The 26,827-nt window shown below is 36.3% G+C and overlaps 1 protein-coding gene across 1 annotated transcript in view; it reads left to right on the forward strand.

Annotated features, from left to right (window-relative positions):
- The first annotated feature begins 620 nt into the window (after nt 1-620).
- The window catches only part of LOC144435398 (glucose dehydrogenase [FAD, quinone]-like), a 28,042-nt gene continuing 1,835 nt past the window's right edge, over nt 621-26,827 (forward strand). The window contains exons 1-9 of the mRNA XM_078123994.1: nt 621-821; nt 1,883-1,948; nt 23,500-23,645; nt 23,902-24,002; nt 24,282-24,331; nt 24,617-24,742; nt 25,028-25,144; nt 25,707-25,750; nt 26,089-26,278. Of these exons, the coding sequence (XP_077980120.1) occupies nt 627-821; nt 1,883-1,948; nt 23,500-23,645; nt 23,902-24,002; nt 24,282-24,331; nt 24,617-24,742; nt 25,028-25,144; nt 25,707-25,750; nt 26,089-26,278 (1,035 nt within the window). The 5' untranslated portion in view covers nt 621-626. The remainder of the gene's footprint in view (nt 822-1,882; nt 1,949-23,499; nt 23,646-23,901; nt 24,003-24,281; nt 24,332-24,616; nt 24,743-25,027; nt 25,145-25,706; nt 25,751-26,088; nt 26,279-26,827) is intronic.

Below are 26,827 nucleotides of genomic sequence, written 5' to 3' on the forward strand. Positions count from 1 at the left end.
CAAACAAACAAACAAACAAACAAACAGACAGAAAACCCCAAATGTTGTCACTGTGGATAAATAATAAGCATACCCAACTTCAAATATAAGTACATCTGAATGATGGATGTGATATGTTCAAGGCAACTGCTTGCACCATTCTTACATACCAAAATAACATTACATCTCCAACGTAACGTTTATCATGTGTCATGATTTTGGGTAAACATCGCCGTATAGGTTACATTTATCAGGTAAAAATGACAGTAATGACAAGCAGCTGCTAAACAACAACAGTCGATTAAAGTTGTACTATTATGCTAGCTACAACAGGCCATTGTTTGAAACTGTTTGTTAGATATAACGACTTAATGTTTTATTGTACACTTTGAGGTAAGTTGAATCATCTATAAGTAAAGTCGTGTGAGTGACATTGCAAGGTAAAAACGTAATTAATTTGTATTTATGTTACAGACCCTAAAATTAGTGCCTCTATCAACCAGAACGCAGTGAAATTACACACAAAACATGCTCATTCACGAAATACATGATGAACGTCCTGAAAGAAAGCGTATTCGCAATGACATGACCTCAGTGACGTAGATTAATTCTCCAGCTGATCGAGAACAATATATTTTCAAGTGAATATGGCAGCCGAAGGAAACACTTATGACTATGTTGTCATTGGAGCTGGCAGCGCAGGATGTGTCCTAGCAAGTCGTCTATCGGAAGATGAGAGTACTAGCGTGTTACTGATAGAAGCTGGTCCCGAAGATACAAACCCTGCTATCGAGGAAGTCCCCTTCAACCTTCTCGGCAGTGATATTGACTGGAACTACGTGGTTAGTAGCGTTCAATGCTCTCCTACCGATGTTATTCAGTTTATGAGAAAAAAAGTTCTTGGGGATCTAGATTACGTACACCTCTTGCGTGATTATCAGAATCGAGTTAGTCAAGTGAACATGCATGTGTATCACTTTGATCCCTTTGATGTGAATTTTGTTTGTAAAAATTAATGTAATTGGCAATGTCGAGAAGCATGGCTCAGATCCTCTGTTCTAGGAGTGTAGCAACCATTAGGCGGCGCTGCAGAGGGGCGTGGGATCAAGGCTACATGAACTGCCTCAACTCGTTATCGTCATGTGTAAAGTTTCATTTTGATATTTACCCCACGGCACGAGTTTAGAGGAAATACATAAAATGACATATTCAATGAATTCTTGTTCAAACGGGCACCATCTGGGGTGGTGGAATAAGAAAGGGTTAGTCCTGGCGCAGGGTATCAACATTTTCTGCAAGGTAACTTTACTCGCTACCAGCTGCAGGATGGAGACCTGCAACGGCTTTCATTTATACCAGTCCTGTAGATTTGAAGGACTCGACCATCTCTACTTCAATATTCAGTCATCCTAACTGACAGTTTGATTTTTTTTTAATTTTCGCGTTGGAGGACGGCGAAAATTAAAAAAAAAATATAAATGTCAGTTAGGATAGCGGAAGAGTGCACTGTGTAGTAGCGGTAGTCGTTCAAGTCTATAGGTAGGCTAGCTTTCATTCAGTGGTTGCCTAGAATCCGGTAAGAGAAAGGCGAGAGTAAAATCCCCAAATGACTCGATTCGAGGCTAACTCGGTGGAACTCTGGCGAAAAACACTTTGTACACAGTCTGCATTTTTCGGTACATGCTATTCCAAAGGAGCTTATACCGGAAGTAAAAGTTATGCAAATCTTTACAAATATTTATACATTTTCATCCATGTAATGCTTCACCCTATTGGCATTTAGATCGTTAAGGATACTGATTTGCCATATGCATGATATGCAGAATGCTGTTGTTGAATCAACCATTATCACCACCGTAGACCCTATATGCTAATAAATGTTCAATTCCGCTTTTCTCTTCAGACTGTGCCACAGAAATATTCTTGTCATATTAAGATTGATAGCATGTGTAAATGGAACAAGGGAAAGGTAAGGTCTGTCTGTCTGTCTGTCTGTCTGTCTGTCTGTGTGTGTGTGTATGTATGTATGTATGTATGTATGTATGTATGTGTGTGTGTATGTATGTATGTATGTATGTATGTATGTATGTATGTATGTATGTATGTGTGTGTATGTGTGTGTATGTGTGTATGTATGTATGTATGTATGTATGTATGTATGTGTGTGTATGTATGTATGCATGCATGTATGTATGTATGTATGTATGTATGTATGTATGTATGTATGTATGTATGTATGTATGTATGTATGTATGTATGTATCATGTATGCATGTATTGTGTGTGTTGTCATGGTGAGCGACTTATATAAGGTTAGCATGGTATTGTTGCAACTTTTCCCCTATTTGCTAGACAAATTGAGGCCTGTACAAACTAGGCTTAAACAATAAACCACTCCCTGGGAACGTTACATTCCAAGGTTTTGCCAATTTGACAACGCATATATATAAAGTGCGTATATGGAGTCAATTAGTCAAGGGATATGCCGTCCCCAGGGCTGGTTCATTGCTATTATGTTATACTGTTTTATTAAAATTTGTCCTGAAACTGTCTTCAGTGCTGAAATGATAAGTGCAAACCGTCACAGTTCACACCTGATAAATTTGAATTGCTAATTACCAAACTCGGTCTACTGTGGTACAAGAACATACATACATACATACACACACACACACACACACACACGCGTTTTACACAACCTTTGAGGACCCTGTTGAACGACCGTCCTCTGAGGACATCAACTTCCCATTGCCCTACGGATCTAAGATTTTGCAGAAGAATATCTATCACACTAAACTTTCATGTGGGCTACTTCTTAATCCATCAGAAGTGAATTTTCAAAAATCTGCAAAACCCTATTCTCTTGAGGACCACAGATCGAGGACTCGAGATGTCAATCTGAGGACTCATTCTGGTACAGTATTAGAGAGGACTTGCTATGATCAGGGTTGCTTTATGCTGTTTTGGGTCATACTAAAACGAATTACAAGGGGCTGACAGAAAGATGAATGACACAGAATGATACCAAACCGAATGACAGGCAAATGACAGCAAAAGGAATGGCACAGCCACTAAAACGAATGACAGGGTTTTGACTATTATACAAGTGGAATGACAGGGTTTACACTATAGAAAAAGTAAAATGACAGGGTTTTGAGTATCAAACAAGTGGAATGACAGGGTTTGCACTATAGAAAAAAAACAAATAATAGGGTTTTGACTATTATACAAGTGGAATGACAGGGTTTTGACTATTATACAAGTGGAATGACAGGGTTTTGACTATTATACAAGTGGAATGACAGGGTTTTGACTATTATACAAGTGGAATGACAGGGGTTTGACTATTATACAAGTGGAATGACAAGGTTTACACTACATAAAAAGTGGAATGACAGGGTTTTGAGTATCAAACAAGTGGAATGACAAGGTTTGCACTATAGAAAAAAACCCCCAAATAATAGGGCTTTGACTATTATACAAGTGGAATGACAGGGTTCTGAGCATTATACAAGTGGAATGACAGGGTTTTGACTATTATACAAGTGGAATGACAGGGTTTTGTAGTATTATACAAGTTAAATATATAAATCATCCAATTCTTTCGGTTGTGTAACTGCTATCATTCTAACTGTATAATAATCACACCCTATCATTTAACTTTTGCTATAGTGTAAATTCTGTCATTCCACTTGTATAATATTAAAAACAATGTCATTCGACATTTTCTACACAGTAAAAGCCCTGTCATTCCACTTTTTCTATACTCCATATGCTGTTATTCCACTTGTATAATAGTCAACATCCCGTCAGTCAACACTAACTGTAGTGTAAACATTGTTATTCTACTTGTATAACACTCAAACCCCTATTGTTCCACTTTTTCTATGGTGTATATGTTGTCATTCAACTTGTACAATAATCAAAACCCTGTCATTCCACTTTTTACGTAGTGTAAACTGTCATTCCACTTGTACAATAATCAAAACCCTGTCATTCCACTTTTTATGTAAACTGTCATTCCACTTGTATAATAGTCAAAACCCTGTCATTCTACTTGTTTAATACTCGTATAATATCGTTCCACTTTTTCTAGTGTATATGTTGTCATTCAACTTGTACAATAATCAAAACCCTGTCATTCCACTTGTATAATAGTCAAAACCTTGTCATTCCACTTGTTTAATACTCATAACCCTGTCATTCCACTTGTGTAATAGTCAAAACCCTGTCATTCCACTTTTTCTATAGGGTATATGTTGTCATTCGACTTGTACAATAATCAAAACCCTGTCATTCCACTTTTTACTACCAATTGCCTTCAGCTGTCCCGATACTAGGAACTAGATACACTGTTGTAATTGTGGTAATGATAACACTATTTTGTCTAATTTTAATCAGTGGAGTCTCTAAGTAGGACACTAGAGATAGTGGCACTGTGGGAAATCCAAACATCTAGTGTATGAACGTCTTGCTTCCTGCAGCTAATGAACTTGTACTAGCTATGCTACAGGGAAACATTACAGCACTTCAGACATATGCCTTATTCAGATAACTGAGATTCGGTGCTACCAAAAATACTACATTCCAGCAGTCTATTCCAGGCACTAGGTGGAACTTGGTGGTTTTGGGATGCCAGTGTTATAATACTTGGCCTACTTCAACCCCTCCCAGGCAACAAATACATCAAGAGAGATGAATAGTCGACCTTGCCAATTCTTACATACGTTTATCACCATACTGCAACAAGATACACACAACACTCAGAAAATGACAAGTCACCGTTTGAGTAAACCTTCTATAACCAAGTTTAATATGTATTTGCAAATTACAAGATAATAACAACTCTTCAAAAGATGACATATCTTTGACAGTGTGTATGTCTTATAACAATCAACAAACAGTGTATACAATTTGACGCAATACAAGAAGGTAACAACCTAGTCATCATCTATAACACAGCCCTTGTCGGCTAAGAATTTTGAAGCTGCTGATCCCTGTTTTGATTTCAGTATCACTTGATTGTAAGATAATGACTGCCTTGTGGCCAAATTGGATAGTATGATGACACAAACTGACTTGCATATTATGCATATATATTATGACTTGCAAATATTATTACTACATGATAACTGTCTGAAAATGGAAAACAGTTCTCTTACACTATATGTGACTGAGTTAAACATCTATTAACCAAATAGAACCACATGATAACTCTGGAAATGAGAAACAGTTCTCTTACACAGTATGACAGAGTTAATCATGTATTAACCAAATACAACCACATGATAACTCTGAAAATGAGAAACAGTTCTCTTACACAGTATGACAGAGTTAATCATGTATTAACCAAATACAACCACATGATAACTCTGAAAATGAGAAACGGTTCTCTTACACAGTATGACAGAGTTAATCATGTATTAACCAAATAGAACCACATGATAACTCTGAAAATGAGAAACAGTTCTCTTACACAGTATGACAGAGTTAATCATGTATTAACCAAATAGAACCACATGATAACTCTGAAAATGAGAAACAGTTCTCTTACACAGTATGACAGAGTTAATCATGTATTAACCAAATACAACCACATGATAACTCTGAAAATGAGAAACGGTTCTCTTACACAGTATGACAGAGTTAATCATGTATTAACCAAATACAACCACATGATAACTCTGAAAATGAGAAACAGTTCTCTTACACAGTATGACAGAGTTAATCATGTATTAACCAAATACAACCACATGATAACTCTGAAAATGAGAAACGGTTCTCTTACACAGTATGACAGAGTTAATCATGTATTAACCAAATACAAATACACGATAACTCTGAAAATGAGAAACAGTTCTCTTACACAGTATGACAGAGTTAATCATGTATTAACCAAATACAACCACATGATAACTCTCTGAAAATGAGTGACAGTACTCCTACACATACTATATAACAGAGTTCAACATGTATTAGTCAAATACAAGTAAATGGTCACTTTCTAAAAATGAGTAACAGTACTCTTATATGACAAAGAGTTTAATAAAAAAACAACCCATGGTAACAACTTTCTGAAAAAAAATACTTTCTGAAAATGAGAAACATTTCTCTTACACAGTATGACAGAGTTAATCATGTATTAGCCAAATACAACCACACGATAACTCTGAAAATGAGAAACAGTTCTCTTACACAGTATGACAGAGTTAATCATGTATTAGCCAAATACAAATACACGATAACTCTGAAAATGAGAAACAGTTCTCTTACACAGTACGACAGAGTTAATCATGTATTAACCAAATACAACCACATGATAACTCTGAAAATGAGAAACGGTTCTCTTACACAGTATGACAGAGTTAATCATGTATTAACCAAATAGAACCACATAACTCTGAAAATGAGAAACAGTTCTCTTACACAGTATGACAGAGTTAATCATGTATTAACCAAATACAACCACATGATAACTCTCTGAAAATGAGTGACAGTACTCCTACACATACTATATAACAGAGTTCAACATGGATTAGTCAAATACAAGTAAATGGTCACTTTCTAAAAATGAGTAACAGTACTCTTATATGACAAAGAGTTTAATAAAAAAACAACCCATGGTAACAACTTTCTGAAAAAAAATACTTTCTGAAAATGAGAAACATTTCTCTTACACAGTATGACAGAGTTAATCATGTATTAGCCAAATACAACCACACGATAACTCTGAAAATGAGAAACAGTTCTCTTACACAGTATGACAGAGTTAATCATGTATTAGCCAAATACAAATACACGATAACTCTGAAAATGAGAAACAGTTCTCTTACACAGTATGACAGAGTTAATCATGTATTAACCAAATACAACCACATGATAACTCTGAAAATGAGAAACGGTTCTCTTACACAGTATGACAGAGTTAATCATGTATTAACCAAATAGAACCACATAACTCTGAAAATGAGAAACAGTTCTCTTACACAGTATGACAGAGTTAATCATGTATTAACCAAATACAACCACATGATAACTCTCTGAAAATGAGTGACAGTACTCCTACACATACTATATAACAGAGTTCAACATGGATTAGTCAAATACAAGTAAATGGTCACTTTCTAAAAATGAGTAACAGTACTCTTATATGACAAAGAGTTTAATAAAAAAACAACCCATGGTAACAACTTTCTGAAAAAAAATACTTTCTGAAAATGAGTAACAGTTTTCTCACACTGTATGACTGAGTTAAACATCTATTAGCCAAATACAACTACATGATAATTCTGAAAATGAGAAACAGTTCTCTTACACAGTATGACAGAGTTAATCATGTATTAACCAAATAGAACCACATAACTCTGAAAATGAGAAACAGTTCTCTTACACAGTATGACAGAGTTAATCATGTATTAGCCAAATACAAATACACGATAACTCTCTGAAAATGAGTGACAGTACTCCTACACATACTATATAACAGAGTTCAACATGTATTAGTCAAATACAAGTAAATGGTCACTTTCTAAAAATGAGTAACAGTACTCTTATATGACAAAGAGTTTAATAAAAAAACAACCCATGGTAACAACTTTCTGAAAAAAAAATACTTTCTGAAAATGAGAAACAGTTCTCTTACACAGTATGACAGAGTTAATCATGTATTAACCAAATGCAACCACATGATAACTCTGAAAATGAGAAACAGTTCTCTTACACAGTATGACTGAGTTAATCATGTATTAACCAAATAGAACCACATGATAACTCTGAAAATGAGAAACAGTTCTCTTACACAGTATGACTGAGTTAATCATGTATTAGCCAAATACAACTACATGATTAGTCTCTGACTTTCGATGTCCCTCTTTACTAAGGAGCGTTGAGTTACTTTTTCTTGTTTTTAAGTATAATGTTATACACATGGAATTTGATATCCCTCCATCCGCGATTCACAAGCAGAGCTGAGTAATGTGTTTTACACTCTAAACAAGCTACCTTCCCTGGTACTTTGTGAAGTCTGATTTCTTTACGGAAAAATGCCTTCACAGATTCACTCTCTATGGTGGTCCATTTTCTCTTTGTGGGCTGATGTGGTATTGCTGAGACAGACTTGTTTCCTGGAAATGATGTATAAATAACCCTCAGTAAGTCATTGTACTATGAGTTGACACTAGAATGGGGTCCTCCAGCCACTGACTTAATTGTCACTGTATTAATTCTCATCGACAATTAAAATATTTTTGCTGCTGTATATTGGAGATACAGGTAGACACAAATGTATATAGACACATGATGGATAGACAGAAGCACAGATGGAGGGACTGAGGGAACCCAATGTATTAGCATCCATCATGATTACACCTGGGGGCTAAGAATGCATGTTTGAAACTATGTATTAATTTAGAAAAATACCAAAGAACAGTCCAACAAAAAGACTTGAGAGGCAAAAACTTAAAGTAAGTACTACACAAAGAAAGAAAATGCGAAATAATCTTTCCTGCTGTATGTCCTGGTTTGGCCTAGTCTCAACGCACCAACCTAGAGAAAGATGTATAAAACACTCATCAATGGTGTTGTTAGAACTATGTGAATGAAAGCCCAAGGAGCTGCCTCTTTTCCATCTAGACATTTTGGATCTTTGATCATGGACAGAGATCGAGGTCTCAGTCAAAGGTTAGCACTTTATTACAAAGATCATCATTGATTACTCAGGGGTTGATATTAGAATGGGGCTCCTTTTGCCATATCTGAGAAAACTATGCCATTTTGACAGTTGGTTGATAAATATATATCTTAATATACTGTTAAACTAAGTTCCAGGTTGTTTTTGGTTATTACTGTCACATTTGGACCACTATGTCATCAGCAAGATTCCATTGAAATAAATGGGTGCAGCATACACAATGATTGATAAATATGAGGCATATAATATTTAATGAATGTCTCTGCCAGATTACTTAGAGTTAACATTTCTGGCATAGGACAACAGGTGCAAAAACTGGCCAGGTATTAGATTGTTTGTTGTTTAAAGGGTAAGTAGAGATGAAAGTATATACTATGGTGGAATATCTGTAATGGCTCTTTGGGTCTTTGTATAAAATCCTTGACCTAGTTGTATAAAATCCTTGACATATCCATGCACCCTCTGGTGGCCATTCCCAACTGTGGTCAGTTGACCCCACAATGATTTATATTACACTATTTAAAAATGTATAGATTACAGGGGTCACTGCAGCTTTGAACTGGCCACCAGGAGGGGCCCACAGCAAGGTCAGGGACTTAAAGCATAGACTCATAGAGAATAAAATGCACCATAGTTATATGATTGCATCTCTGTCCCTTCAAACAAAATTAATCATTGCAGTACCCCAGATATGCTTGGACTGTGTGATGAATGACACGTACAGGAAATTGATATAATTTTTCTGAAACAGAGATACTAGAAATTACTACTCACTGGCAGCATTATCTGTGTCAGGGTTGTTGGGTTGACTAGTGCCATCATTCTCTCCTCCTTCTTTGGTAGTATCCTCATCTTCTTTGTCTTCAGGGAAAATGAGCCCTGAAAACCATAAAAGCATCAATTTCGTAATGTGTCCAATAATCCAAAAGTACCAATAATAGAATATTCAAATGCTTGTGTCTTTTGAATTAGTGAAGACATCACTACCCGTATGAAAGTTTTGACACTAATATATCATACCATGCAACTAGTGACAGATAAAACTCAAAGACATGTCGTGTACAGTGTATACTTTTCATATCATCCCCAAATTGAGTGTTTTTCACATTTCTCAAACATCACCAAATTACTGGATGACAGAGTGACTTGAAATAATTATAATCAACTCTCTCAGAGGTCTCACTGTTTTCTATTTGTTTTTTGTCAACATTACAGAGAAATGGGCAGCTTAATTGTGCGACACTGCCTTGGTTACATTAGGAAACCATTACTGTGCTTATCAATTCTCTCACATATAGTTCTACATCAGACAATGGCAATCATCCAGACATTTATACAACTAGTAACACTGAAGTAAAGCACTTTCTCTATGTGCTACACTCATTTATAGCATTGATATCAAATGTAAAAGTATACTGTTTTAATTGGTTTATTTACAAGCCTAGCATGTGGCCTTTCTAATGTGGTCAATTAGCAAATGAAACAGTATACTTTTACACTTGATATGAATGCTATAAATGATTGTGGTACACTCAGAAAACGCTTTACTTTGGTGTTATGGGTTGTAATGACTACACACACTTACATTGAAACTGAACACTGATAGCGAATACTATTCATTCAGCATAGACTTTGAACTTCTTTGTTGCTAACCTGATATTTTGGCTTTATGATTTGTTTATCTACCTTGAATAAACAAACTAATGAATGTCCTGGGTCAGATGATGAAAAATTCACATAATGGTACAGTTGTCCTTGAACTCTATAATGAATGACACAGGAAATTGATGAAATTTTTCTGAAACAGAGAAACTAGAAATTACTACTCACTGGCAGCATTATCTGTGTCAGGGTTGTTGGATTGACTAGTGCCAACATTCTTTCCTCCTCCTTTGGTAGTGTCCTCATCTTCTTTGTCAGAGGCACTATCATCACTTATATCTACACATACAAAATTGGAATCAAAATCAGAAATCCAATTATGAAGCAAAGGTAAATTAAATCTGTTCATTGAAGTACATGATTTGTATGCAAAGTTTCAGTAAGTGCAGCTAAGTGTAAGCCCATTGAATATAATCATGAAATATAAGTGATCATGTTGAAAAAATTTAAAATATCCTAGTTTATATTCACATAGGTATTGTTAGAAATTAATACATGAAACATTACCATCTCATACAATACCTCATACTGTTATTGAAATGAAATTAGGGTCATTTTGTTGTGCATATACATTTGGGGGAAATATACTAACCTAACTATTCAAGATTAACTGTAAACGAGCATCATCAGTTTTTGTTGTGGTCGTTCACTTAACTACATGATCAAATCAGGTGGTCCACACCATGAAACTAGTTGTCCATGTGTGTCCTCAAAATTTTTAGATTTTACCAATAAAGAAAGCTATGTACACACTATTTCATATATTGTCACAATGTGTGATAGCCAAAGTATGTTGTTTAGTGGGACCAGTTCTTGTAATATAATTGTTTTTCTAACAGTTGTAGAATTATTAGTGGACCAAGTGCATTTTTTCTACTTACCATCAAGGTCAACTGTGATTTCCTCCAATGATTTCCCTTTGAACTCTTCTATATTGCCCTTTTCCATAGCTAGCAGAATTTTACTGACTTTGGCTACTTGTAGCGTGTCTTCTGGGAGACGGTAGTACTGGCGATGAACTCTTATATCATGGCCCATGAATCCAGCTAGGATGTCCTGCTCGTTTTCTTGTAGGTTAAAAACCTGAGACAGAGTTCCTATCTGCTTCCTAAGTTTGGTTGATGACAACAGTTCAGGTTGTGTCAAATTGCAGTTATCTGCATACTTCTGTAATGCCACAGAACCTCTAATGGGAAGTTCTGATCCCTTTAGACATGCAAATACATATGGATTTGCACTGGTCACACCAACCTTTTCTCGTTTGGCAATAAGTTCTTCAAGCTGTTCTTTCAAATTACCAGGAATGATAACTGGCACATTACGTCCCCTCTTCCCTTTTATCTCAACTCTTTTCATTTTTTTACACAAGTTCTTCTCCCATGGTGACAAGCAATTCACAATATCTTCTTTCAATTCACTGGATGCATTCTGGTAATCTTCTAACTTCATCCTTTCCATCTCCCCACTTCTTCTGCGGTTGAAGAGAATCAACTGTGCCAGAGTTACTTGACTAAGTTCATACCACGTTTTCACATCAGGCACCTGTGCTTCTTTCACTTTCTTCTTAGTCTCTAGTGCCACTGCTTTCAGGTGCAAGTGTAGCTTTGAAACATCCTCCACTAAGGGAAGTAATTTGGGTTTGTTTCTTTTCATATCATTCAATGTAGTGAGAGCGCTGGCACTAACTGTGTCTGTATATTCCATCTCACACAACTGGAGAAACTTTTCTGCTGCTTCCTCTGTGTGCTTATCTGAAGACTTTATAGCATCACCCTTACAAATAAGCGCACATATCTTCAAAGTTGTGCCCAGTTTTGTTGCTAACGATGGTACCTTGTAGTTGTGACTACTTTCATTATACCCTGCTACCTTACGTACACTTGAAACAACCACATCGAAATGCTTGGGATGAATGGCATCAGCTAAGGATATTACTTTATTGTTGCTGACCTCTCTGATGACTAACAATAACCTTCCTAACTCTCTCATCTTCTGGCTAATGAACTGACACTGGAATGGATCTGTTCCTTTCCTCATGTACTTTCTTGCACCAAATTTAACGATCAGGGCATCATTACGGACTGCCAATCCAATAGAATCAGCATGCATTTTCGAAAGTACATTGGCTTTTAATCCATCACTTGCTTCTTTTGCCACAGGTAGCAGCATTGCTGACTTTGATTGAATATGACCACTTGCCTTTGTCTTCTTAGATATCATAGTGCAAGATTTTTCATGCTTCCACAGGTCTCCTCTCATGAAGTAGCCCAGACAGTACTGGCATGGTAAGTACTCAGTATGTGGCACATCAACATTTGGACGCTTGTACGGAATGAGCAACCCACTTCCCTTTTCTAATACATCACAGTTGTGGGCATGATTTCCCTTGTTAACAAGTAACTGTAGTCTGGCCTTTCTCTCCTTACTGCCTTTACGAAATTGCAGGGCTTGAGCTACATCTAGTTCACTACTATGCATTTGTTGGAAATGTCTTGCTGGCTTTGAAAATTTTTTCATACAGAACACACAATATTGTTGTTTATCCCATTTCCTCTTGCTTCTATTGCTTGCAGTCAGAACTTTTATTGATGGAGACAATGTCTGTGATTTTGAGGAAGAAATATCCATATACTGAACATTTGCAGTTTGCGTGACATCAGAGGATGTGCTTGGAATTTGACAAATGTCATGTTGGGTATTATCCTGTGTACTGATCTTTTCTGTAACAATTGACCTTCTTTTAGGTAATGGAATCACTGGAAAAACATAGGAGCCACTATCACTAGATTCAGAAACACATTCATCATCAGGGTTGAAATCAGAGTCATCTGAGTTGTCATAGTCACTGTAACTATTAAAATCATCATTCCAATCATCAGTGTATTCCTCTGATAAAGAAGGCTCTGTTCCAGAATGTTGTAATGGATACTGACAGTAACTATCATCCATTGTATGTCTCTTGGGTGAGGAAGCTCTGTCATGTTCAGACACAGCAAGGGAAACCTTGTGGCACTGTTTTGAATTCATCATCTCTTTTCTTGTGATGTTTGAAGAACATGCACTATTATCTATCTTTGGATTTTCTGGTTCAACTCTCCGAGGGATTTCTCTTCTTGACTCTGTGATCATCTTTGATGACGTACTTCCAAAAGGCTCTGGTACAGAAAACTGCAGTGGTAAATGGACAAAGTTAGAATCATCCATTCTATGTCTCTTGGGTGAGGAAGCTCTGTCATGTTCAGACACAGCAAGGGAAACCTTGTTGCGCTGTTTTGAAGTTATCATTTCTCTTCTTGTGATGTTTGTAGAACATGCACCTGGTCCATTATCTATCTTTGGATTCTCACAACCCTCTGGTTCAACTCTCTGAGTGATTTCTCTCCTTGACTCTGTGATCATCTTTGATGAGGTCCTTGTAGAAAGATCTAGTACAGAAAACTCTGATAAATTGACAATGTTAGAATCATCCACTCTGTGTCTCTCAAGTGAAGAATTAGGTCTGCTATGTTTGGACACAGCAAGGGAAACCTGGTGGCACTGTTTTGAAGTCATCATTTCTCTTCTTGTGATGTTTGAAGAACATGCACCTGGTCCATTATCTAATTTTGGATTCTCACAACCCTCTGGTTCAACTCTCTGAGTGATTTCTCTTCTTGACTCTGTGATTATCTTTGATGAGGTCCTTGTAGAAAGCTCTGGTACAGAATCATCCACTCTGTGTCTCTCAAGTGAAGAAGGTCTGCTATGTTTGGACACAGCAAGGGAAACCTTGTTGCACTGTTTTGAAGTCATCATTTCTATTCCTGCAATGTTAGTAGAACATGCACTATCATTAAACTTTGAACTCTCACAACCGTCTGGTCGAACACGTTGAAGGCTGGTACATGAACTTCTTGGTTGTATGGATTCCTTTGATATGGAGGGCTCTAGAACAGAAAGTTGTGATGGATAAGAAGTCGAGTTAGACTCTTGCACTCTCTGATGTTTTGCAGCAGCAGCTTTTCCATGCTTGGAGACAGAAGAAGAAACAGTTTCATGAGACTGTTTAATCAGAGTTAACCTCATATGGTTTTCATTGTTTGCACTATCATCTACTTGTGACCACTCATGACCCTCTGGTGCATCACACTGTGGAACAGGACTGCCTGACTCAACAGTCTTCTGTATTGTAGAAGACTCTTGTTCAGAAATATGTTGTGGAGCACACAAAGAACGTGTTTCATTGAATGCAGCAGGCAATGGTGTGACATTATCTTGTGCAGTTGGTACTGTATTGCTTTTGGCATCAGCAGTCTTCGTTGAGGAAGTAGAATCTGATATGGGAATGTGCTGCAAGACAGCTATTGACTCAGTAGATTTTCCTTGTGTAGAAAGCTCTGGAAGAGAAAGCATTGTAGAAAGGCAGAATTAGAATTACTTATCTTACTACTATATGCATTTTGCAAAATAAGGAGAATGAAATAAGCCAATCTTGTTGGCTGAAAGTAATAATAAGAGGAACCTGTATTTGAAGCTGTCTTCTAGTATTGACTTAGGCTGGTTTCACAAAAACTTGTTAAAGGGGGCCGGGAGATTTAAGGGGGTACTTGAAAATATATGGATAGTGTGTGGGGGTACCTGAAACAATGTTATGGGTTGTAGAGGGAGAGGGGTACAATGTACCTGAAAAATAAACTGACATCACGACTTTTCAAACATGGGAAAATTAGCTTTTAAAATGTTGGTCTTTCTTTTTCAACAACAACAAAAACAGCAGCTACAAACAACAGTTGCCCACAAGTTAGTAAATGAAAAAAACTGTCAAATTTTAAATTTATTATAATAAACTGTTAATGTAATGATAAATTGAACGAAATGGACGAACTGCGCGTGGTACGGGTTGCTTTTTGTCTGAAAATACTAGTGTCTTTCATGTACACTACTATCTACTGAAATTTGGTTCAATTAATGTGTGAAATTACCTTTACACTGTACTGAAAATATTCTCTGTGACATGACTGTGTTTTGGTTTGTGGTTATTAAAATGATATGTAACTTTTCATGCAAGTTCTTTTTAGTATACAATGACAGACAAATATGACAGATGACATTTTACATTTGCAGCTCTCGGAAGTTAAAAAAAAAAAGAGTTGGAAAAGGTTCATCTCAGCCTGAAGTATGGTTTCATCCTATAGACATGACTATACAGAAACTTTTATTAAGACATTCTAAATATTTCCTAAAATTAGCAAGTTGGCAACGTCTGCTACATGTGAAACAGAAGACAATTGATATTTCACAAGCTGAGTGTAACAGAGAAAAAGTGTATTGTGTACAGTTTTGCACAGGAAGGTATTCAAAAAGATTTTATTTGTGTAGGGGGTACATGAAATATTTGGGGCTTTAGGGGGGTACTTGAACATTTTTGGAATATGGGGGGGGGGGTACTTGAAAAACAAGTCTTTGTCAAAGACATAGTCCCCCCTCAATCAAACATCACATGGCCTGTGCTTGCCACAGATTTATAAATGTATTTCGACACATTTTCGCCATCTGACCTTAAAGACTAGGGTCAAGGTCAAAGGTCATGGTCTCATTACAAAGGTCATTCCTGACCGGGGTAGACACTTCGAGTTGATGGGTAAAATGTGAATACTTACAATAAATATGGCCGCAATTTGCCCATTTTCACCCGGGTTGTGAAACGCAGTGACAATTGAGTATATGTAGGCTATAGTATGTGATATGTATGCCAGGTTTGGTTGGAATCAGTCCATGTATATAAGAGATATACATATGTACTTAGACAATACTATGGCTATTTGACCTTGAAGATGAAGGTCAAAGTCGAAGTTCAATGTGTCATTCAAAAGGTCATCATTGGTAACATGGGTGACGACACATGAATGGGGTCTGTATCTGTTAGGCTTCAAGTGTTAATTGGCAAAATGTGAATATTTACGACAAATATGGTTGCCCTTTGGCCATCATTTTCCGGGTTGTAAAACATAGTGACAGGTATATGCAGGCTATAGTATGTGACATGTATGCCAGGTTTGGTTGGAATCTGTCCATGCATATAAGAGATATACATAAAACTTAGACAATACTATGGCTATTTGACCTTGAAGATGAAGGTCAAGGTCAAAGTTCAAAGTGTCATTCGAAAGGTCATCATTGATAACAAGTGAGGACATCTGAATGGGATCTGTATCTGTTATGCTTCAAGTGTTAATTGGCAAAATGTGAATATTTACAACAAATATGGCCGCCATTTCGCTGTTGTCGCGAGGATTGTGAAATGAAGTGACGTGCATATGCAGACTATAGCATCAATCATTGGTACCTGGTTTGGTTGAATTGCCTCATACATATTGAAGATACGGCTGGACACGGACGGAAACACGGACAGGACCCAACGTAGTAGCCCCCATCGGACTTCGTCTGAGGGGAGCTAAGGGGTTTTACAAAAAATCTCTAGACCCCCCCCCCCCCCAACAAGTTTTTGAGAAAGCAGCCAAGTTGCATTTTACATGTAGGAATAACATCTGTGGGTGTAATGGGGAAGAATACTCTCAGACTGTTTTATTGTGTTGCTGTCATTGGTTATACCTCAGTCACCCTGTGAAGACTTACCAAGTGATTCCCCCAAGACACTTAAGATTTCTTTTTCTTCATTCTTTGGTAGTTGAAAGCAGTCCTTCCCCATCTTATTTAATGTTACATCCGTTAGTATGCTTTTAGCATCCACCTTATCATTATATGAAAACTTATAAAACCCTGGTATGTGGGCCTGGTCTAACCATCTCACTTTGACTGTGTCAGTACTTCCGAGTATTCTCTGCTTACTCTGGCATATATAAAAGGAATCTGGAAAGGACACAAAAAGTTGCAACAGTTACAGTGATTTTTGAATAATGATGTGCACAGTTTGATGTTATGTGTGAGAGTCAGTATGCAACAATTTATTGTGTCATAAATAAATGCAATTTTTAAAAACTTTATGTCTACAACTATACAGTGTCATGGCATAGTAGATGATGAAACAAACTCATCATTGAAGACAGCGCACAAATTTCAACTCAATTAGCCCAGTAGTTTTGGAGAAGAACATTTTTAAAGCAATTGTTGACGGACGACGGACGGACAATCAGCCTATCTGATAAGCTCCGCGTCGCTGACAGTGGAGCTAAAAAGTTGATGGATGGATGGACGGACGTGGTCAAAGGTCAGACATCAACCTATACCTACAGCTTTGCTGACTGTCGTTGACAAGGGAGCTAATAACAGAAGTTACTTTAGCTATTAGTGTAAGCTTTACTACTCTTTGTACAAGTCAACTCACCAAGAGTGTTCTTTCTCAGTTATTATTTTTACTTTATTATCTTGCCAATTTCACTGTTGTGAACACATGCAGTATTGAATAAATCAATAAATAATAATTCAGGGTTCTTGCCAGGCCGCGACATTGGGAAAATGTCGCACATTTCCAATTTTTGGCACTTTTTTTTGTGGTCATGTGACAAAATTGTCGCGGTCAAATTTTCGAAAGTGTACGACTTGATATGCCATCGATGTCATCGTGATAGTGGTCAGGTGCCAGCCTCAACGATAACTAGTAAGTTTAGTCTCTTGGCGGCGCATGTATTATGGTATGATGCTATTGTGTTCCGATGTCAGGATTGGCATCGACTAGCTCCAAGCGACAAAGGACCCTTTTCAGCTGTGGGATATCAAGCATGGCACTGTTACAGATAATGTAGGCCATACCCCAGTCTCTGGGTCTGCGGTTCAAGGTTGTTAGTCAGTACACCCAGGGACTGGGGTATCGACTCCTCAAGCCACCCGTCAACTGATCAAAGTGGTAGCTCAGAAGATGCTGCAACAGGTACTGAAGTTCCTTGCACTTCACAATGATCAGATCAACGTGCTGCAGGTACGACCGACAAAACTGGTCGACGATTTCAGAAAAGTTGGCTGAAGACATACCCATGGTTATCTCACAAAAGCAGTAAGGGCTTCATGTACTGTACAGTATTTAGGAAACACAAGAAAAGTAATTCCATGGCTCAAGGTACGAACAATATGAGAACAACGACATTAACAAGACACGTTGAACAGAGGGAACACAGAGATGCGGTGGCAGTCAATGCAGACAAACACTTTGCAAATAGCACTACAATGCATGCAACAGTGCTTTCTGATGTAGTAAGTCTGATTTCCATGCAGCAGTTGTGTAGATACAGTATACTGCAAGTCCATTTGTATTAAGTCTTATTTCCATGCAGCAGTGCTTTGTTATGTAGATACAGTATACTGCAAGTGCAAGTCTATTTCTATGCAGCAGTGCTTTCTGATGCAGTAAGTCTGATTTCCATGCAGCAGTGCTTTATGTAAACTGTAATTCTGATTTAATATTATGTCCTACCTATTGTATCAATAAAACAGTGCGTTTTAATAGAATCTGTTGTGTTTACTTCAATCTCACTAATTGACCTAGCTTCTATATATTTCACTGTTTTTACAAAATGAAATTCATTTGTCTCACTTAAATTGAAAAAAGTGTCATGTTTTTGGAAGCCATGGAACAATTGTCTCACTCTGGTAAAATCCTGGCAAGAACCCTATAATATTATGACTTACTTTATCTGTGGCAAAGCAACAATTAACTGTCAAGTTGGCCAATATATATATATATATATATATATATATATATATATATATATATATATATATATATATATATATATATATATATATATATATAATATATATATCAGTAGATGATTTCCAAAATATTGGTACAAATTATTATAAGTCATATATTGATCCATATCCAATTACATGTTTTGTAATTGGTCTGTCTGCTGTGGTTGCCATCATTGAAGTTGCAGAAACATGATTTTATTTTTAATCAGATTCTCCATCCTAGAAATTATGATACCAGTCAATGCATGCATTTAAATAAACTATTATTTATTCTGTTCTTTTCACTTTCTCCAAGTCATACCTCAGTTTACTTTTTTAAACATTAAATGAGCCTTGTTTGTAAAGACATGCATTATTGATTAGGACTAACAAAATGATGCCTACCAGAATACTTGTATTGTACATTAATTGTAATCATAGCAGTCAAAATTTTCCATTTGTCAACATTAATGGAGATCAAGTGCCCCATAAAGTGATAATCCATTCCCAATTGTTTTTATTGTTCTCCACTTCCTGCAACAATGCTGAAAGTTTCAATCTTGACAAAAATCCACAATTAATTCTTGCAGTGTATAGATAGACTGTGTTCTTCAACATTAACATTTGAATATTTTTTTTGCATGTCCATTATTTATAATTTTATCTCTCATTTAAATTGTCATTGGGATATGGATAGTATTATTTAGCCATAGTGAAATTATTCGTTACTTTAACCACATTCTTATTTAAGAATCAAGAAGCTGGAAGTTGATAGAACCGTGGATGTATTAGTGAGTCCATCCATGGATGTATGCATCCATGGTGAGTCTCACTGACACATCCATAATAGAACAAATTAACATGATCATGAGAGATTGGATACTGGTTTACATTTTCTGATTTTTTTTCCTTCAAAGGGGCAGTGTTCTTGACAGTGTGTGACCTTTTTTATTTATTCTTTCATTGATCAGGCAAGGGATAGTGTCTTACAACTGACCATTTTTACATCTTCATTTGTTATATTTAATGTGAAAGAGACAATTTTGTCCAGTCAAGAGCACACATCCCTCATAGATTATCAGCCCCTATAACAACAAAATACCCAGCCAGCAGTAATGTTAGTATATGAAATGCAAACATCTTGTGCTTTTCTTTATTTGGCCACTGGTATTGCAAGAAAATGGTAAAAACTGGCCATTAATTATATTTAAAATAACAAAAAATTCAATGACTCTACAGACCTAATATCTATATATATGTTGTAAATTATTTCAATTTCAACAAATTCCTGTTAAATTAATAAATAATATCTCATAAATTAATAACAGTGACAGACTGGTAACACATTTTCCCCTAGTGTAATACTCTAGGCTTGCTGGTGCTGTGGTATTTATAAGAAGTGTGTTATCAATAAAAAAGATTACCTTCTTCATTTCTGACAGCAAGGAATATTCCTTTGGGGTATAATATGCCTTGTTGGTTGGACATCATGATCTGTTTTGAAAAATAAAGCAGAGTTCTTATATTCATGAGGACTAACAACCCCTCGCCAAACCAGAAGTGATCTGAATGTGCATGTAGTAAAATAGTGGAAGTAAATTGTATGTGTTGTAGCCATTTGACATATGACTGACCGAGACACACCAACAGACACACACATACAGCACTAAGATAATACATTAGCTCTTGAATGGGTTCAATCATAGTTCAGTACAGTCAGAAAAGTAGATTTACGAAAAAAGGCTTTTTTTTCGACGATTTCAGTCAAATTTGATGTACATTGTATTTTGGGAAGATGGTAGTGTTGATTTGTTTACATTGTCGAAAATGAGAAAAAAAATTCTTGAACCAACCTTTAGAATGTCAAATATCCCCTGGCTCATGGGTGCAAGCCAAACTGACCCTACTAACAAGATATGGCTTTGAGAAAATGTTGTTTGTAAACACGTTTTGATGTCCCGCAATACCTGAGCAGAACCTGCATTGTCATATGGTGGATAAGACCATGCAGGATCGAGATTTGAGATGTTATTTCATTCATGCCATGTGTTTAAACTAATGTGCTCAAGTTCTAAAGGCAGTGCGATGAATGCAGGTGTCATATTACCCATGTTTATCATCTTGAATAGGAATGTTTGTGTACAAACACAATGTTATTTTTGTGTACCTTTTTAATGTCATTGTAGCCTTACAAGTGGTGGATAAGGGCCAATACACTGATGGGTCATCTTGATTTAGTGTATAAAATGACATACCTATGTTAAGATTTAAATTCTAAATGTAAACAAACTCGTCCATTTTGCAACTTCAAGACAATCGCTTTCATGAGTATTGTACCTTCACAAAGTTTTCAACATGTGTAAAGAAATATATCCAACCCATAAAGTTGAATATCTTTCAAATAGCCTTTCAAAATAATTGTAGCTGTTTACTGGTAACATTGAATTTACTAGCATTCATCTCTGCTCTATTGAGGTTTTATCATAGTTATGGTATATATGACATGTTATTTGCAAAGTGACGGGGTTGTCAGAATAAATTGACACTAGAAGAAAAGCATTTTCTTGTGTTTTCCTAGCCAACTTGCACATGAGCAATGGCTACTATCTATGTGAACAACATCATACTTTCTCAGACTCCTTCCCTGCAGGTACCTACATACCAATTATCATAGCTTTGACAAATTCACATTTTTGTTCTCCATCCTGTTGACTGGCCCTCAAAAAGTACTACTTTTGTTCCAAAACAATTATAATAAAAAACTGTGTATACATCATTACAAGTATACCCAAAGGCCGACTTTTAACCCCTTCAGGACTAGAAATTTTCCCGACAAAATTTAGGAATAAAAATTCTAGTTTCTCTGTATATTTTTGACATATATTGACTTAATTTAGACCAGAATTCAAGAATTATTCATTCCTAATGAAGTGACATTCTTAAATTTTCAAAAATGTTCATAAAATTCAAGTTTCTGTATTATTTCATAGTCGTCTCTAGGAATAAAAGGGTTTAAAAAAAAGCCTCAATATTATCACAGACAGTGATAACAAAACACTATCTCTTTGACTGGCACAAGTATACACTGTATTAGCTATTACAATACTTACTGGCATAGACAATCGGCAATGATGCACAGTAGTAACACTAAGTGAATCTGAAGATCATAACAAACATAATATGTTTAATGTATTGGGAGACTTTATCAAAGAAGTGGTTTCAGGTCAAACCGCGGTTACATTGTTTTCATTGACACTTGAATTTCAAGTTGTGAAATCATCAGTGCTACACGAGAAATTAAGGGGGAAATGAATTATAATAACAGGAAGAACAGTTTCTTCTGGACATAAGTAGATGTAGTTGTACTTCTTGTTTAACCTGTAACAAGAAAAATGGTGGATACTTACCAGAAATGTTTGTAACGTCCAAGGAACTACTCAGCACGTGGGCACACACTCGTTTCTGTCAGGTGTGTGTGAAGCTCAAAAATGGACGCAAGTGTGTTTAGCCTCTAGGGAGGGCGCACTACTCTAAAAAAGGACCCCACAAGTTTGTGTTCAATGTAAACACACAAAACTCACAATTTCTCAACAATAGAGGACGCACTTCAGGTTCATCACACAGTGCCCCTGATACATTTAAAAGTGATGCAGCACATGTAACTTCGAGGACCCCATATCAAGTTCTCGAAGAGATTTTAAGTCCTCTAACGTAGGGTGTAAAACCCAACACATGTCTGAATCGAATAGCGTTTCACGTGCACACACACACACACACACACACACACACACACACACACACACACACATATCTATCTATATATATATATATATATATATATATATATATATATATATATATATATATATATATATATACCAAATGTTCCCCCTGTTTATTTAAAGAATAAAATCATCCTTTCTATGCTATCTAACCCCTAAATCAAAGTATACGTAATTTTATAATTATTGCCAATGCCAATTTAATCTTGCATATTATCTGAAGGCAGATAATGTGTGGTAAAACATAACCCATAAACTCTAACTTCGGGATTGTGTCTGTAATATACAAGTGAAGACTACATTCTTTTTTCTTTTTTTTTAAATTATTTTTTTATTTTCCAAAAGAATATAGTAACAACAAAAAGGAAGGAAAAGAAAAGGAGAAAGGGTTACATTGCACGGTATAAATTGCTATAAAATGCTATAAAGTGATAGGAATCCTATAATGCAGAAGTATCACTCGATTCTTAGATTGAAGACTACATTCTTACTTGATCATCGACGTCAAGATCATCGTCACAGAATCAATAGGGTTGAGAAAGTTAAGTAAATATATGTTTTTAAAAAGTTGGTCCGCACATGTTATAGGCTGGACACTAACGGACAGACCTTAGTACAGACGCATTCCAATAGAGTTTTATCCCCAATGAGTTCTGCACACTGGGGACTACAAACCCAACCTTACTCGCAAGGTGTTGTGATTACTTTTCAAATATTGTAGGTACTTGGTGGCTCAGGTAGTATCAATGCTATGCAATATGTTCGTGGATGTAAAGAAGACTACGATTCCTGGGCTAGGCTGGGATGTGATGGTTGGAACTTTGAAGAAATATTTCCCTATTTCTTAAAATCAGAGAACAACGCTAAGTAAGTATTGACATCTTAGTTTTACCAACACTTTCCATGTTTACTTGTCAAGACATTAGAAGCATCCCGTGTTCTAAGAAATTATTAGATATATGGTGCTTTATACATTGGTTGCACATTCAAATATTATAGTTTCTGAGTCAAAGTCGTAATCCATGAAATTCCCTAATAGATATGATTACTTTAGTATCTTATTTCCTTTCTCTACCACCACCACCACCACCACCACCACCACCATTTTTAATAATAACCATAGCAAAGAGTATTCTGGAAAAGATTACCACAGTACAGAAGGACCCATGATGGTGTCAGATATTTTACCGAGAAAAAGATTTTCCAAAGTGATCGCAGGTGCAGGTAGGTAAAGAGTTTTTCTTTGGTTGATGTTGTAGTTTCTGGCCTGGGACAAAATCTTTAAGATAGGGCACGCTATATTTATAGAACACAGCTTTGTTTGCTTTTGATTTATTAAGAAATACTTGGCACTAAGTAGATTTTGACCTCAGTGATATGATATGAATATATTATGATACATCTGCCATGTAATTTTGAGTGTTCATGTATTCATTAATGTACAAATAGAATCAAATCTTGGAAATTTGTATTTTCATTATTATATTCCATATGTCCTCCAAGTTCAAGAATTGGGGTACGACTTGAAAGATGTGAACAACTGCATCGATAGAGTAAGTAATTTTCTATATAATGCATGTGTTGAATATTGTACACGATATCTACGCAACACCATACTTTATCGATCTGTCGTGATCACTGGAACACCGTCTTGTGCTTCGACGCGACCAACTAGTAATTACGAAAATGAATACCAATAACTGAAGTACAGAAAATCCAATGATTCCATCAGATATTTAGAAATGTCAAAGGGGCTCATCGCTGTAATACTTACTATAAGTTAGAATTCATGAAATTTGAAATGCAATTTGCTTCATCAACATTTTGGCGTTTTACAGGTTGCATTCAATTACACTCAAGGAACCATAAGAGATGGTAAACGAGAGAGCACCGCAACGGCGTTTCTTAATCCAGCGAAGAATAGGCAGAATTTGACAGTCTGGACTGAAACAGTAGTAACCAAAGTAAGGAGCTAACTAAAGTCTGTGTTTTATGATAAATTCTGCTAGCTTGTAAATTATGGTGTATAATACACTATTATGATATTACATTGTGAGAAACGAAACGATTTAACACAGTGTCACCGTCTTGTGTTAATGTTTACCCACTACATGTAAAACAGGTTATGAGACAAAGTTCTCTGTGAATTTTGCTGATTAATATTTGTAGATTTCGTGTAAGTACTTTTTATCATAACATGAAAAAAGACTCCATGTTTCTTGTGAAATTTAACTTCATTTATTTTGTAGATCCTGTTTGAAGGGATAAAAGCGAAAGCAGTGAAATTTCTCAAAGGTGATATCGATGGTGAAGTGCACGTGAGCAAGGAAGTCATACTATCAGCTGGAAGCATAGCATCTCCTCAGGTAAGTTAGTAGCTTTTGTGTCGGTATAATTACAGACTTGAAGATAAGGCGGGGTACAATGAATTCTTATACTGTCTGCCGTTATTTGTAATTGAAATCCATGCGCAACTTTTTTTGTATATGTTGTGCAATTGAGAACAATAAGCCACTACGGGTATCAAATGACAAAGGTCTCTCCTAAATGGCCAATCAAATTGGTTCGCTGCTGCTCAGAATTAACAAAAAATGTGTGACTACAAGAATTTTGAAAACAGTTACAGATAAACAATCATAAACCGGTTTAAAAACACTACATCGGGTTTTCACCCTACTCTTTTACGGAAAGTGTAGCACGTTCTTTAACGTGCATTGGGTATTGCTCCCGATACACGGGACCCTCCATTTTACGTCCTACCCGAGGGACAAAAGTTAAGTATAACAAGGAACTAGAAATTCATTAGACATACATTACTGTACAAATATCCATACGTTCTACAGAGGAGGCAACATGCATGGCTGGAAAAAGAATTAAACCCTACCTGAAAATTACAGCACCAGGTCTTACTGCACTGTTTTCTGGCAGTTTAAGGAACAAGTCCAGCCAGCTCATAAATCACAAGTGCTCCAGTAACAGCAACAAGCCCTGAATTCGAAATACATGTGTTTCATTGATGCTTTCTTGTATATCCATTCATCTTCCCATAGCTGTAATGTATCAAATATTACACATTAATCTTAAGTAAAAACTTGCAACTTGTGTTAATGATTTCATTTCTGTCAGTTCTTGTGTTGATGATTATTTCATTTCATTTCCTCAAAGATTTTGTTTGAAACAACATTATGTAAAAACTGACATCCTGTTAGTACTTGTTATATCGATTAAAATACATTGCGAAGCTGTATTACAGTTAAGGTGGTATATAGTATGGAGGTATACCCACTTGATATACAATGTATTATTCCAGATTTCATGATGCTCTTCTATGCGGAAGCAAGGTTGAGCCAGGAATCAAAGAAGGAGTTTGCTTTTTCCCCGAATTGTTACATCCAAAGAGTGTTGGAGAATTGAAACTGAAAAGCCGAGATCCTCTTGAGCCACCACTTATTGACCCCTGCTATCTCGAAGATCCTGAGGATGTAGCTACCCTGATAAGGGTATGTAAATGGAGTTGTTTGCCTAATGAAAAACTCTAGTACGTGTAGCTGACCACAAGTATAAACGAATGTAATCGTTCTGAAATAGAAGCATGTTACTCTCAGATATTATTCCTCAATATTTTTCTTCGTTCAGGAAAAGGAAATACGAGTGACCTAAGGGGCCTTGTCACTACGGGTCGTGAGACGAATAATTGTCCTGAAAGCCTCGGAGAAGCATGTTATTCCTAGATATTATTCCTCTCTTTTTTTCTTCATTCAGAAAAAGGAAACACGAGTGACCTAAGGGGCCTTGTCACTACGGGTCGTGAGACAAGTATTCGTTCTGAAAGCCTCGGAGAAGCGTGTTACTCCTGGATATTATTCCTCAATATTTTTCTTCGTTTACCAAAAGGAAATACGAGTGACCTAAGGAGCCTTGTCACTACGAGTAGTGACAAAACCCTTAGGTCGCTCGTATTTTACGACTGAATGCAGAACATGGAATATGATTATACCATATATGATTATGCTAAGTTGAATGTGGATGCATACACTTGTGGTAATGCG

This window comes from Glandiceps talaboti, chromosome 5 (genome assembly GCF_964340395.1).
Source record: "Glandiceps talaboti chromosome 5, keGlaTala1.1, whole genome shotgun sequence".
Classification (NCBI taxonomy): Eukaryota; Metazoa; Hemichordata; class Enteropneusta; family Spengelidae; genus Glandiceps; species Glandiceps talaboti.